The sequence below is a fragment of the Lutra lutra genome, chromosome 6 (assembly GCF_902655055.1).
Source record: "Lutra lutra chromosome 6, mLutLut1.2, whole genome shotgun sequence".
NCBI lineage: Eukaryota > Metazoa > Chordata > Mammalia > Carnivora > Mustelidae > Lutra > Lutra lutra.
The window spans coordinates 90,346,094-90,361,013 of NC_062283.1; the positions used below are offsets into that span (position 1 = coordinate 90,346,094).

General features: G+C 39.0%; 1 protein-coding gene across 1 annotated transcript in view; it reads right to left on the bottom strand.

The window, feature by feature from the left end:
• Positions 1 to 4,707: 4,707 nt before the first annotated feature.
• The window catches only part of TXLNB (taxilin beta), a 55,033-nt gene continuing 44,820 nt past the window's right edge, over positions 4,708 to 14,920 (bottom strand). Inside the window, exons 9-10 of the mRNA XM_047732221.1 lie at positions 8,704 to 8,799; positions 4,708 to 7,443 (exon numbers count right to left, since the gene is read on the bottom strand). Of these exons, the coding sequence (XP_047588177.1) occupies positions 6,676 to 7,443; positions 8,704 to 8,799 (864 nt within the window). The 3' untranslated portion in view covers positions 4,708 to 6,675. The remainder of the gene's footprint in view (positions 7,444 to 8,703; positions 8,800 to 14,920) is intronic.

Genomic DNA, 14,920 nt, shown 5'->3' on the forward strand with positions numbered 1-14,920 from the left:
TACTGAGTGCCCAGAAATCCTCAGACTCAACCAAACCTTCTGGTCCTGAGCCAATAGAGTCAAGTTATATGGGTATAGACCCTTATACATAGACAGTCTTTAGGATTTGTTGAAGAACTCCAAGAATTTGTGATTTCTTCCTTAATATTTCTTCTAATTTTTAAAAGTAAAAGCATTTCTTTTATTTGGGTAATATCTTGTCTCTTCCCCCTTGCCTGATTTCTAATAGAAGTGCCCAAGGTGATGTGCAGATCTCTTAGAATACAGCTCTCCCTAGGCTGTGGAAAGCCCTATAGAAGTTCTTAAGTCTCTTGAGGATTTAATCAGAGATGCCAAAACCCTCAGGCATCACCCAGTCTAAGGCTCTCATTTTATAAGGTGAATGAACTGAAGCCCAGAGATGTTATTTTTCCAAAGTCACCCAGTAATCTAGGGACTCTATGGCCTGATTCCTGGACTTGTGTTATCCCACACTTTCCACCTTGCTTAGACTTAAGCTTAGACTTAACTCCTTGATAAGGCTGTTAAGAAAACAAGTGATTGAACATGAATTCCTTTACACTAAGTATTAAAATAGTCTGTGAGGAATTATACTGGCTTGGACAGAGCTTGGCTATCTTCTAATAAATCTAGCCTATGACATCACATCCGACATATGTTTAGCCTCATGACTTTGGGTGCGATGAAAGGCATCCTTGTTGTGCTATTCCTATGAATTTGAACCCTGACTTTCAAGTCTTCTTAGTATATGAGTTCTCTGATTACTCCATGGCTGCTTGCATCTGCCTGGTAGATGTCAGATCAATCTCAAGTTCACATTGGTTTTTAGGCTGGCTCTATTTTATAGATATGCTATAGCTAATGCTGGTGACCATCATTTCATTAGAGCAACAAAAGCACTAACTGTCTTGTTAATGTCAAAGAGTGTAAATTTATTTTAGAACATTGACCTTTATTTAGCCAAGGCTATGATTTGTGGTGTTATATGCTTCTTGTCACTTCATAAACCTGAGTTTGACCCTTTCTCTTATTTTCTCAGTTAGCGCATTTGTATGTCTCTAGAGTTGGTTATTTCTTTCTTTTTTGAGCTGCGTCAAGTTCACTCTAGCTATGTCCAGATTTACTTGGAAATGTGTATACATGTGGTGGAACATCCAAGTGCAAGGCATAGCACGACTTTTCCAAACAACGTTTGAGAATGCTGTGTATTTGTATTTGCATAGTCTTGTTTATTCTATAAATAACATAATATACTTCCGTGTTTATATGGTAAAGTGTGTAAGAGTTGAGTACATAGTGTAAACACTCAAATCTGGCAGCCGTTAATAGCTGTTACTCTCAATTGAACTACTGTCCCCTTCCCCAAAGATAAACTAAATCATGTTAAATAAAAAAGAGAGAGGATATAAAATATATGATGATAGAGAGAATGCTGACCCTGGTTAAGTTAGGTTGATGGAATTAGGGATAATTGTCTCTTTTCTCTGTTTTCTACACATCCCAAGATGTAATTTTATTATTATTATTATTTTTTACAGAAAAGAATGCATTTATTATTTTAGAAGAAAGGCAAATAAGAAGAAAAACACTAAAGCAACCGCACTGAGAAACATGACTGTAAGAATCCCCTGGGAGGAAGCTGTGTTAATGCTGTCATGGCTTTTGATCCCTGGGGGGGTCTTGCTTTCACAAAAGGGCCCATCCACCCATGTGTCTCTTCCTTTTATTGCTCTTAAAGTTTTATCCTTTTTATTTTTCATTTTTGTATGAGCTCTCAGATTGAAAGTCTCTTTTTCTCTCTTCTTTCCCTCTCTTACCCTAATATCTTCTTACTTGACTTCTGTGATGGTTTTGTGTTATTTGACATAAAATGTCATACTGACTGTCAGCCCTGAAATAAGGAGTTTTATACCTTGGTATGTTTTAATTTTGACATGAGGTAATTGAACGTTAGGATATATCACTTTGTAAAACATTGATCTCGTTTCTTATCTCCTGGTAGAGTGAATCAGCTTCTGTGGATAATTTTTGTGCCATGAATCAATGAACTTGTGGGTTTATTTAGCTAATTAAGTGTTTCTATCAAATATCCTTATCTATACAGGAAATGATTTCTTCTCATAGTTTGTCCTTGTCAGGAAAGGAATAGTAATATCTTTTGAAAAAACAGGTGTAAACTCACCGACAGGAACAGCATCAAATCTAGGACAAATTTTGTACTCATGTGTTTATGTGTGCATGTGCACGCGTGTGTGTTTGTGGGAACATTCACACACATACAGTAGCAACTGGTATTTTTTTTTTTAAGATTTTATTTATTTATTTGACAGACAGAGATCACAAGTAGGCAGAGAGGCAGGCAGAGAGAGAGAAAGGGAAGCAGGTTCCCTGCCGAGCAGAGAGCCCAATGTGGGCCTCGATCCCAGGATCCTGAGATCATGACCTGAGCTGGAGCCGAAGGCAGAGGCTTTAACTCACTGAGCCACCCAGGTGCCCCAGCAACTGGTATTTGTAGAACTTCTCTTGGCTACTACCAAGGAGACTTCACTTCATGTATGGAAGATACAGTTTCACAGGACTGAGAAAAATCTTTAGTAACATCATTTATGTGCTTCTATTCAAATGGAATGCCCTTGTGGTTGATCTAATGATAACTTTAACATTTAGGTTGTGAAGTACAGAAATATAAACGGTTTAAACCTTGTGAAAATTTACCCATATACCCTACTCGCCTAGTCTAAATCTTACTTGCCAGTTTATGAAGACAACAAATTTTAGAGACCAGAATCATCATTTTTATTTCCTATCTTCTTTTAGGGAATTCTTTACATATTACATAAGCTCTATAGGCAAGGTGGGGCTTGAACTCACGATCCCGAGGTCATGAGTCTCATGCTCTTCTGACTTAGCCAGTCAGGCACCCTAATTCTTTAAATTTTAAATTACTTTTATTTTTCCAAATTGCTGGATAAAACTGCCGATTAGAGGAGAAGGAGTGGAGGACATTTTCCTGAAATGATTTCTCCCCTAATGATATCTTAGTCTTATTGAAAAGCAGCTTCTGTTTTAGAGCAAATACATAATACTTCATTATCTCAAAAAAAAAAAAAAAAAGAGAATGAAAGAGCTATTTTAAAAATAGCTCTAGATACATCTAGATAGATACACATTTTAAAAATGTGTATCTATCCCAGGCAAAAAAGGAGCTTTAATCTTTTTTTTTTTTCTTCCATTTTAGCTAAATAATTCTCTTCTCTGAGCATACTAGGAAATGTTTTGTTCAAGAAACCCCTCCTGGATCAGTAAAGACTGGGAAGAGAGAATAAGCAAAAGGCAGAATAGTCAGGCCTCTTGGGTCTTACTAGGGAAACTCTTGGAGCAGTTAGAAAGACTGGGTAGAGGGCACCTGGGTGGGTCAGTTGGTTAAGCTGCTGCCTTAGGCTCAGGTCACAATCCTGGAGTCCCGGGATCAAGTCTCACATTGGGCTCCCTGCTTTGCAGGGAGTCTTCTCCCGCAGACCTCTCTCTTCTCATACTCTCTCTCTCTCAAATAATAGATAAATAAAATCTTTAAAAAAAAAAAAAAAAGACCAGGTAGAAGTAAAATGAGCTGACACTTTCCACACCTGCTCCCTTACTCCTCAGAGTGTTTCTGAGAGCTCACATGGCAGGGAAACCCCTGGAAACAGTCTCACTGGAGACGGGCACTGAAGAGGAACACGGGCCACGTGATCACTGCCGGCAGCTGAGGGCCAGGCAGAGGAGTTGGGGTTTTGCTCTCTCATTAGTTCTGGGCAGTCATGTTCTCTCTCTTTTCTTTCCCTCCTTCTCTTTCTCTCACTGCGCGTGCACGTGTGCACACACACATACACACAGACACACACACTCCACAAGATGATCAAAGTGTTCATTATATGTATGTTCTACTCAGAGACCAAAAATGTCACCAGCAACAAAATAAAGCCAGACTCTTTCTTAGGTATTATTGACCCATGGAAGTAACAAAAGTAGGCATTTGGGAAGAGAAGTAACTTTATATACATACATAAATTACATTTTTTAAATTTAGGAAACACAAACAATAGTGGTGTTTCTGGAAAGTAGACTTGGCATCTCTAGAAGTAGTTACATGAACTTGATAAAGAATAGAAGTTCCTTATTCTTTCAGATCTTATGAGTTATTGTTATAATTCATAAGGCCGAATTTTAATACAAAGGACTATAATAAAACAGTCTTTGAATGTTAAAATAATCCTTCCAGAGCCTATATTAAGCTTTGCAAATTTTAGGCAAGGTATTGCATTGAAACTTGACCCAAGATATACACAGTAGTAAGTAATGTGTTGCTGTGAAAGATTTTTGGATGAAAAAAAAAAAAAGAACTTCGGGTATTAGAATATTTGATTTACTGGATTTTGGCTCCTGTTTCTTGTGCAAAGCATTCAGACTGAGACTTTACTATGATTATCTAATCTTACTCTGTTCTTGGAAGTTTAGCTTCTGTAAATAGTGGGAAAGGAGACCCTCCTGGATTGTTATGGTGAGTATTTGGCTGTAAATGAAATGAACGTTTAAATCTCTAAGATTTCTAGTAATGTTGAATTTGGCTGGATCATCTATGGTTATACTATTTCAAGCCTTTAAAAATCCATGGAAAAAATAAATAAAAATACATGGTTTCTCAAACAGTGATATACTTTTTTTCCCCCTGATTAGCATTTTGTTCTTACCCTCACTGTCTACTTCAAACAAGTTATATGCAGTTTACAATTTTTGGAGCATCTGGTTGCTGCCTACAAGCACTTTGTGTCCCCTGGCAGAAAGCCCCCTGCGACACTGAAGAATGGTATTCTGAAGGAATAGTAGAGAATCTTGCCTTTATCCATTTTTCCGTTTGAATTCAACTTTTAAGGTAGGGCTGGGTTAGATTTATTTTTTCATTTTCTCCCTCCTCTCCCTCTTCTTCTCTTCTTTGCCCTCCTGTTCTCCCTTGCTTCCTGTTTCATTGTTCCAGTCTCCCTCTACCCTAGGTTGAGTAACTTATGCCATCAGCAGTATTAGAGGTTCTTGTCCAGCAAGGGCAATGTAATACTCATGTAGACAACCCCAGGTGTCTCTAGCTTTTGCCTTCTCCTGAGTCCTTACCTATTTTTCAAACCATTTTGAGTAGGGACCCATTTGTTCTTTGTAGAGAATTCCAAAAAGCAGATAACGTGTTGGTTTGTATGCCTTATCACTCATATTGAGATCCTATGTGGACTTCTGTTTTGGAAAAATAATCGCTTTTAGTTAGCAATAATTGAAATGAAGTCTGGGTAAAATTTCCTGCAAAGTCTGGGGCGGGAAGAAGTTGGAAAAAATGTGCAGGTGCTTTGAGAATATACATGAAAGCCATGACGACAAGAAGTGGTGGAAACCCTCTGGAAAGAGAGCAGTAGATGACAGTGAGGGAGCTTGGGACCTGGTAGGGGCAGGTGAACATTCTTTCTCAAGACTCCTATCGCACAGGAGGCAGGAATAAGAGCATAGCCTTCTGTCAGTCTGAGGACCCTCAATCCCTCCATGCCCTGGCTCACAACCCACTTCCAGTCCTTTCCATGCAGGTAATCATGAGTCCCTGCCTCACTACACGGGGTAGCAAGGCAATATGCTGAGTTGTGTCTGAGAGGCATCTGGAAGAGGTGAGCGGTCTATAGCTGTGACTGTTCCCCTTTTCTGCTTACAACCTCTTGTGACAACTTCGTGTCTATGTGTTCTGCACACTCACCATGTGTGCAGAGTGCTGTTCGGACATTTGATCAATTGGTCAATTGGTTGGATTTATTGATCTACCATCTGGTTACTTGTTTTTGCCCAACATTACGTGGCCTAAGTACTTGCATTCTGATCCTACTTCTGATTCACAGAGCATTAGTCTACTCTCACCCCAAGCAAATAGGAGATGATTTTTTTGATTACCATCTAAATATTTTACCTGACAGAACTCCAAAAAGGGATGAAATGTATGTGTAATATATATATGTGTGTGTGTATGTGTATATATGTATATGTGTATATATTTGTATGTATATATATATAAATATATGTGTATATATAATATAAAATACACACATGTATATATAGGCGCATAAACTCATATATGTATATATTCACACACATATGTACATATTCAGACACATACACATATATGTATATACATTCAGACACATCCATATGTATGCATATATTATGTATATACTTAAATGGAGCCTGGACATCCATTACTTGCTATGGAACCTATCAAAACTATATAGGGAAATAAAATGAAACATCACATTTTCCTATATTTATATATTGTAGTGGAAGTGTTGAAACACCAAATCTAATTGTTGATTAAGAAACTGAAATAAATACCATCTCAATGGAGAACTAATACGAATTTTCTATTTGTATGTTTTGTTGCCATTTGGGAAAATTATACTATCAACCAGCGTTAAACAGAAAAGCTGCAAATGAGTTATAAATTGAGAACAAATAGCACAGGCTAAGAGTGCTCTGCACAACATTTGAAAATGTCTTGATTCTAATTAAGTCTCTTCCCTTAGACATCCCTAGCCCTTAATGCCTTTTCAGAAGACAATCTGTTATGATGAAGAGGTACTGGCAGGAAGAAGAGCTTCGGAAACACAGTGAGGCTTAGTCTACTCCTTCCAGGTTGGTGTCGGCCCCTTGGGGCAGCCCCTCTGCCTCTGCTTCCGGTGGGGGTGGGGGCGGCGGCGGCGGCCTCCTGGGCCCACTTGCGAGCACCCCGGCTGGAGTCTGCTCACCTGGCCTGGCTGGTGGAGCCTGATCATTTGCCTCCATCGCTGATAGGGGAGCCTCGGCGGGGGACTGCGGGGCCTGACTGGAAGCTTCTGCCTCTGGCTTCTGGGGCGGCTGGTCAGCCTGGGCTGCTGCAGGGAGACCCTGGTCTTGGGCCTGTGCTTCCGACCTGGCGGGGGGATTCCCGGGCCTGGGGGGCAGTTCTGCCTCACGGCTTCCTTCGGCTTCCGCCTGAGGAGTTGGGGGAGGCAGGGAAGGGCATAAAGGGCTCCGAGGGGATTGTTCCGGCTCCCGCAGGGCTGAGTCAGCACCCCCTTGAGGACTGCCGAATTCTGGTTGGCTTTCTCTGGCCAGGTCAGGGGTTGACTCTGGATGATGAATGACCATGAAGGCTGTGGCCAGGTTTTTCACAGCGTTGTGAACGCTCTCGGCTTCCTTTGTATCAACCCCCACGCCCCCAGACACGGCGGCCTCGGGCTCTTCGTCGGAGGTGTGCTGACCTCGGTCATCCGTTTCAGGCATTTTTGCGTCTCTAATTTTCTTGTACAGTTCATTTCTCTCTTCTTGTAAAGCTCGACAGAGGTTCTCCAGCCTCCCGATTTTCATGACGAAGCACTCATATTCTTTAGCTCTCAGTGCTTTCTGTGATTTGAAAATAGTAGAAAGTGCGGGGGAGGGGGACGGGAGGGGGGGGGAGAAGCATAAAACAACAAAGCAAAATTGTCAGGATGATCTCTGGAGACAAGCAAAACCATTTGCCTAGGAATCTGTCTACCAGACTCTGGGGCCTGACCGCTAGAGGTGGCTGGACAGACATCTGGTTGGGGCATCACAGCTGTTTCTTCATTGTGTGTGCGACTCTGGTAGAGTTTTAATCACCGTATCCTTTCCTTTGGGAGAGGAAGAGGGCAAAGCTTCTCTTTGCTCCAGTCGAGGGCCTCCAAAATCTTAAAGTACATGCATTTTCTGCTTGCAAGACTGAGACGTCTTCCAGTGGCACAATGAGATGAAGGGGGACATGGCTGTCAGCAGTGCCTCATCTAGTCTAGAGATAAACTGCTGTATGCGATCCCAGCAACTGTTTGATTTATGTTGGTGAATAATAAGCTCATCTCTTTGGAATTGGTTGCAATTTGGGACGAATTGTTAGAAGAGTAATTATAACGACAGAAACTCCCCACACACTAATTCATGATGCTGCCTGCTCAAACTGTTCAGTTCTCCTCTTTTTCTGTACAAAATGTTGGTGTGTTTGTGCATGAAATCATTCCTAATCATCTTATCTTTGCCCCCACCTTTGTGCTACTTGGTACCCTTTAAGACTTTTTTTCTTTTTTTTTTTTTGCTTGTTGATACGGAGAGACCTTTGCCTGTAAGCTCCGCTTCTTAGATCCAGGACCATATATCTTTGCCTCAACATCTACAGAGCTTGACATACTATTCGTAATTAAATGGCTGTTGGAAGAATTAAACAATACATTCCCACATCTGTCTATAAAGTAGTACATACCCTGAGTGCTCAGGCTGGTGTCTTCCCTCATAGGTTCAAATCAACTCACTAATATATTCTGCACCTGCTATGTGCCAGGCACTGGGGAAATTCAAAGACAAGTAAGACGCTTGTCCTGTCTTTAAGGAATGCAGCTGGGCAGGCATGGAGCTGATTTGAGGACAGCTTTGGACTCGGCAAGTAGGCAGGTGACTTAGGGTCACAAAGCTCTTTGTGAATCTGGACCCGATTCTATTTTGCTAATATTTTTATTATAATTTCATAGGTCACATCTCAGAAAAAAATCAGCTCTTTTTCAAAGATTATAATTTGTACTATTCAATCATAATAATCTCCTGAGTATGAATATTTGGACTGAACAGAGGAGAATAAGTTGGGGGAAGTCTTCTTACCTCTTCAATCATGTCCAGCAGAGCTTTGTTGCAGTTCTCAAACCGGGCTTTCCACATGGCTGTGTCCTTCTCTAACTTCTTCATTTTCTTAGTTGTCTACAGAAATTGGAATATTTTAATGTTAATCCTAAAGACTTAATATATCAAAAAAGGCTATTAGTTCCATATGTGATGCTAAGAAAAGTCCTTTTGTTTCTAGCTGCTGAAGCAAACAGGTCTGATGTTGCGGAATGAAGATTGAGTGGGGAGAGTCGTATATATTTATGAATCATCTAGGTCAGTGTTGAATGAACTTGTTTGGACCAGAGCCCATTCAGGAAGAAGGAAGCTCCTTAAGTCTGCCCTTCTTTTGTCACTGTATTTTCCTTAGTTTAAAGTAAAAGTAGCTTTATTTAGTCACAGGAATAAGCTTGCAATTTAGATTTTTTTTTTTTTTTTTTTTTTAACATTATTGAGTAAAAGACTATCAGTGGGAAAGCTAAACAGGCTCTTTACCATTAAAATGTTGATACTATCTGGGCACATCTGAAAAGATGCTATGCAAAGACAGCTCTCTATTTTCTCAGTCTTTACGTTTAAAAAAAAAGTTCTTAAATACTAGTAAGTTGTCACACAGTGTAATGTTGATTTTAGGTGTACAGTATAGTGGTTCCACACTTCCATCCATTACCCTGTGCTCCTGACAACAAGTGCCCTCCTGCATTCCCATCACCTATTTCACCCATCCCCCCATGCATCTCCCTTCTGGTAACTATCAGTTTGTTCTCTTTAGTTAAGAGTCTGTTTCACCTTTTTCCCCCTCTCTTTTCCCCCTTTGCTCATTTGTTTTATTTCTTAAATTCCATGTGTGAGTGAAATCACATGGTGCTTGTGACTGACTTACCTCACTTAGCATAATACTCTTTAGCTCCACCCATGTTGTTGCAAATGTCAAGAGTTCATTCTTTTTCCTGTCTGAGTAATATTCCATTGCATATAAATATACTTCATCTTCTTTATCCATTCATCAGTCAATAGACACTTGGGCTGTTTCCATAATTTGGCTATTGTAGATAATGCTGCCATAAACATTAAGGTGCTTGTTTCCCTTTGAATTAGTATTTTTCTGTTCTTTGGGTAAATACCTATTACTGCAATTGCTGGATTATAAGGCAGTTCTATTTTTAACTTTCTGAGGAATCTTCATACTGTTTCCCACAGTGGCTGCACCAGTTTGCATTCCCACCCACTGTGCAGAGGGTTCTCCTTTCTCCACATCCTTGCCAACACCTGTTGTTTCCTGAGTTGTTAATTTTAGCCATGCTGACTGGTGTGAGATGATATTTATTTGTAGTTTTGATTTGCATTACCTTGATGAGTGATGTTATGCATGTTTTCATGTGTCTGTTGGTCATCTGGATGTCTTCTTTGCAAAAATGTCTGTTCACATCATCTGCCCATTTTTAATCAGGTTATTCATTTTTGGGGTGTTGAGTTTTAAAAGTTCTTTATCTATTTTGGAAACAAACCCTTAATCAGATATGTCATTTGCAAATATCTTCTCCCATTCCATGGGTTATCTTTTAGTTTTGTTGACCGTTTACTTCACTGTGCAGAAGCTTTTTTTTTTGATGTATTGATGTATTCCCTATAGTTTATTTTTGCTTTTGTTGCCCTTGCCTTAGGAAGTGTATCCAAGAAACTGCTCTAGCCAATCTCAAAAAAGTTACTGCCTGTGTTCTCTTTTAGGATTGTTATGGTTTCAGATCTCCTATTTAGGTTTTTAATCCATTTTGAATTTATTTTTGTGTATGGTATAAGAAAATGGTCCTGTTTCATTCTTTTGCATGTTGCTGTCCAGTTTTACCAAAATCATTTGTTGAAGAGACATTCTTTTTCCCATTAGATTTTCTTTCCTGCTTTGTCGAAGATTAATTGACCATAAAATTGTGTGTTTATTTCTGGGTTTTCTATTCTATTCTGTTGATCTATGTGTCTGTTTTTGTGCCAGTACCATACTCTTTTGATTACTACAGTTTTGTAATATAACTTAAAATCTGGAATTGTTATGCCTCCAGCTTTGTTTTTCTTTTTCAAGATTGCTTTGACTATCTTGGGTCTTTTGTGATAGTCCTAAAATATAAATTTTAGGATTGTTCTAACTCTGTGAAAAATGCTGTTGGTATTTTGATGTATTAAATGTGTAGATTTGCTTTGGGTAGTATAGACATTTTAACAATATTTGTTCTTCTGATCCATGAGCATGGAATGTCTTTCCATTTCTTTGTGTCATCTTCAGATTCTTTTTTAAAAAAGAATTTATTTATTTATTTTTGAGAGAGAGAGGGGGAGAGCACAAGAGAGCACAAGAGAACACAAACAGGGAGAGCAGCAGACGGGGAGGGAGAAGCAGACTCCCCATTGAGCAGGGAGCCGGCTGTGGGGCTTGATCTTGGGACCCTGGGATCATGCCCCTGTCATCTTCCATTTCTTCCATCAGTGTTTTATAGTTTCAGAGTACAGGTCTTTTACCTCTTCAGTTAGGTTTATTCCTAGGTATCGCATAGTTTTTGGTGCTTGTAAGTGGAATTGTTTTCTTTCTTTCTTCCTTCCTTTCTTCCTTTCTTTCTTTCATTAACATATAATGTATTATTTGCTTCAGGGGGACAGGTCTGTGAATCATCAGTCTTATACATTTCACAGCACTTACCATAGCACATACCCTCCCCAATGCCCATAACCCAGCCACCCCATCCTTACCCTCCCACCCTCAGCAACCCTCAGTTTGTTTTGTGAGATTAAGAGTCTCTTATGGTTTGTCTCCCTCCCAGTCCCATCTTGTCATTTTTTCCCTCTCTACTCCCACGAGCCCCCACCCTGCCTCTCAAATTCCTCATATCAGAGAGATCATATGATAATTGTCTTTCTCTGATTGACTTATTTTGCTTAGCATAATACCCTCTAGTTCCATCCACGTCATTGCAAATAGCAAAATTTTTTGATGACTGCATAGTATTCCATTATATATACCACATCTTCTTTATCCATTCATCTGTTGAATGGACATCTAGGTTCTTTCCATAGTTTGGCTATTGTAGGCATTGCTGCTATAAACATTCGGGTGCATGTGCCCCTTCAGATCACTACATTTGTATCTTTAGGGTAAATACCCAGCAGTGTGATTGCTGGGTCATAAGGTAGCCCTATTTTCAACTTTTTGAAGAACTTCTATACTGTTTTCCAGACTAGCTGCACCAGCTTGCATTCCTACCAACAGTGTAGGAGGGTTCCCCTTTCTTCACATCCTTGCCAACATCTGTCCTTTCCTGGCTTGTTGATTTTAGCCATTCTGACTGGTGTAAGGTGGTATCTCACTGTGGTTTTGATTTTTATTTCCCTGATGCTGAGTGATGTTGAACACTTTTTCATGTCTGTTGGCCATTTGGATGTCTTCTTTGCAGAAATGTCTGTTCATGTCTTCTGCCCATTTCTTGATTAGATTATTTGTTTTTTGGGTGTTGAGTTTGATAAGTTCTTTATAGATTTTGGGTACTAGTCTTTTATCTGGTATGTCATTTGCAAATATCTTCTCCCATTCTGTCAGTCATCTTTTGGTTTTGTTGACTGTTTCCTTTGCTGTGCAAAAGCTTTTGATCTTGGTGAAGTCCCAATAGTTCATTTTTGCCCTAGCTTCCTTTGCCTTTGGTGATGTTTTTAGGAAGAAGTTGCTGTGGCTGAGGTCAAAGAAGTTGTTGCTTGTGTTCTCCTCAAGGATTTTGATGGATTCCTGTCTCATTCATTTGAGTCTATTTTTGTGTGTGGTGTAAGGAAATGGTCCAGTTTTATTTTTCTGCATATGGCTGTCCAATTTTCCCAACATCATTTGTTAAAGAGACTATCTTTTTTCCATTGGACATTCTTTCCTGCTTTGTCTAAGATTAGGTGACCATAGAGTTCAGAGTCCATTTCTGGGCTTTCTATTCTGTTCCATTGATTTATGTGTCTGTTTTTGTGCCAGTACCATACTGTCTTGATGATTACAGCTTTGTAATAGAGCTTGAAGTCTGGAATTGTGATGCTGCAACTTTGGTTTTCTTTTTCAACATTTGTCTGGCTCTTCGGGGTCTTTTTTGGTTTCACACAAATTTTAGGATTATCTGTTCCATTTCTTTGAAAAAAAAAGGTGGTATTTTGCTGGGAATTGCATTAAATGTATAGATTGCTTTAGGTAGCATAGACATTTTCACAGTATTTTTTCTTCTAATCCATGAGCATGGAACATTTTTCCATTTCTTTGTGCCTTCCTTAATTTCTGTCATGAGTACTTTATAGTTTTCTGAGTCCAAATTCTTTGCCTCTTTGGTTAGGTTTATTCCTAGGTATCTGTGGTTTTGGATGCAATTGTAAATGGAATCAACTCCTTAATTTCTCTTTCTTCTGTCTTGCTGTTGGTGTATAGAAATGCAACTGATTTTTGTGCATTAATTTTATATCCTGACACTTTACTGAATTCCTGTATGAGTTGTAGGAGTTTGGAGTGGAGTCTTTTGGATTTTCCACATAAAGTATCATATCATCTGCAAAGAGCGAGAGTTTGACTTCTTTGCTGATTTGGATGCCTTTTGTCTCTTTTTGTTGTCTGATAACTGTGGCTAGGACTTCTAGTACTATGTTGAATAGCAGTGGTGATAGTGGACAGCCCTGCCATGTTCCTGACCTTAGGGGAAAAGCTCTCAGTTTTTTCCCTGTTGAGAATGATATTCGCTGTGGGTTTTCCCCATCTAGAATGATATTCTCTGTGGGTTTTTCATAGATGGCTTTTATGATATTGAGGTATGTATCCTCTATGCCTACACTGTGAAGAGTTTTGATCAAGAAAGGATGCTATACTTTGTCAAATGCTCTTTTAGCATCTATTGAGAGTATCATATAGTTCTCGTTCTTTCTTTTATTAATGTATCACATTGATTTGCAAATGTTGAACCAACCTTGTAGCCCAGGAATAAATCCCACTTGGTCATGGTGAATAATCCTTTTAATGTACTTTTGGATCCTATTGGCTACTATTTTGGTGAGAATTTTTGCATCCATTTTCATCAAACATATTGTTCTGTAATTCTCCTTTTTGATGGGGTCTTTGATTTTGGGATAAAGGTAATGCTTACCTCATAAAATGAGTTTGGGAGTTTTCTTTCCATTTCTATTTTTTGGAATAATTTCAGGAAAATAGGTATTAATTCTTCTTTAAATGTTTGGTAGAATTCCCCTGGGAAGCTCTCTGGTACTGGGCTCTAGCTTGTTGAAAATTTTTGATTACTGCTTCAATCTCCTTACTGGTTATCGGTCTATTCAGGTTTTCCATTTCTTCCTGGTTCAGTTTTGGTAGTTTACATGTCTCTAGGAATGCATCCATTTCTTCCAGATTGTCAAATTTCCTTGTGTATAGTTGCTCATAATATGTTCTTGTAATTGTATTTCTTTGTTGCAGGTTGTGATCTCTCCTCTTTCATTCATGATTTTATTAATTTTGGTCCTTTTTCTTTTCTTTTTGATAATTCTGGCCAGATGTTTATCAATCTGATTAATTCTCCTAGTTTTGTTGATTTATTCTACTGTTCTTTTTGTTTCTATTTCATTGATTTCTACTCTGATCTTTATTATTTGTCTTCTCCTGCTGGGTTTAGGCTTTCTTTGCTGTTCTTTCTCCAGCTCCTTTTGGTGTAGGGTTAGATTGTATACTTGAGACCTTTTCGTTTCTTGAGAAAGGCTTGTATCGCCATATACTTTCCTCTCAGGACTGCTTTTGCTGTGTTCCAAAGATTTTGAACAGTTGTGCTTTCATTTTCATTTGTTTCCATGAATTTTTTCAATTCTTCTTTAATTTCCTGCTTCACCCATTCATTCTTTAGTAGGATGCTCTTCAGCCTCCATGTATTTGAGTTCTTTCCAACTTTCCTCTTGTGGTTGAGTTCTAGTTTCAAAGCATTGTGGCTCAAAAATATACAGGGAATGATCCTAATCTTTTGGTACCAGTTGAGACCTGATTTGTGATCCAGGATATGATCTATTATGGAGAATGTTCTATATGCACTAGAGAAGAATATGTATTCTCTTACTTTGGGATTGAATATTCTGAATATATCTCTGATATCCATTGGGTCCAGTGTGTCATTTAAAGCCTTGATTTCCTTGTTGATCTTTTGCTTAGATGATCTGTCTATTTCAGTGAAGGGGGTGT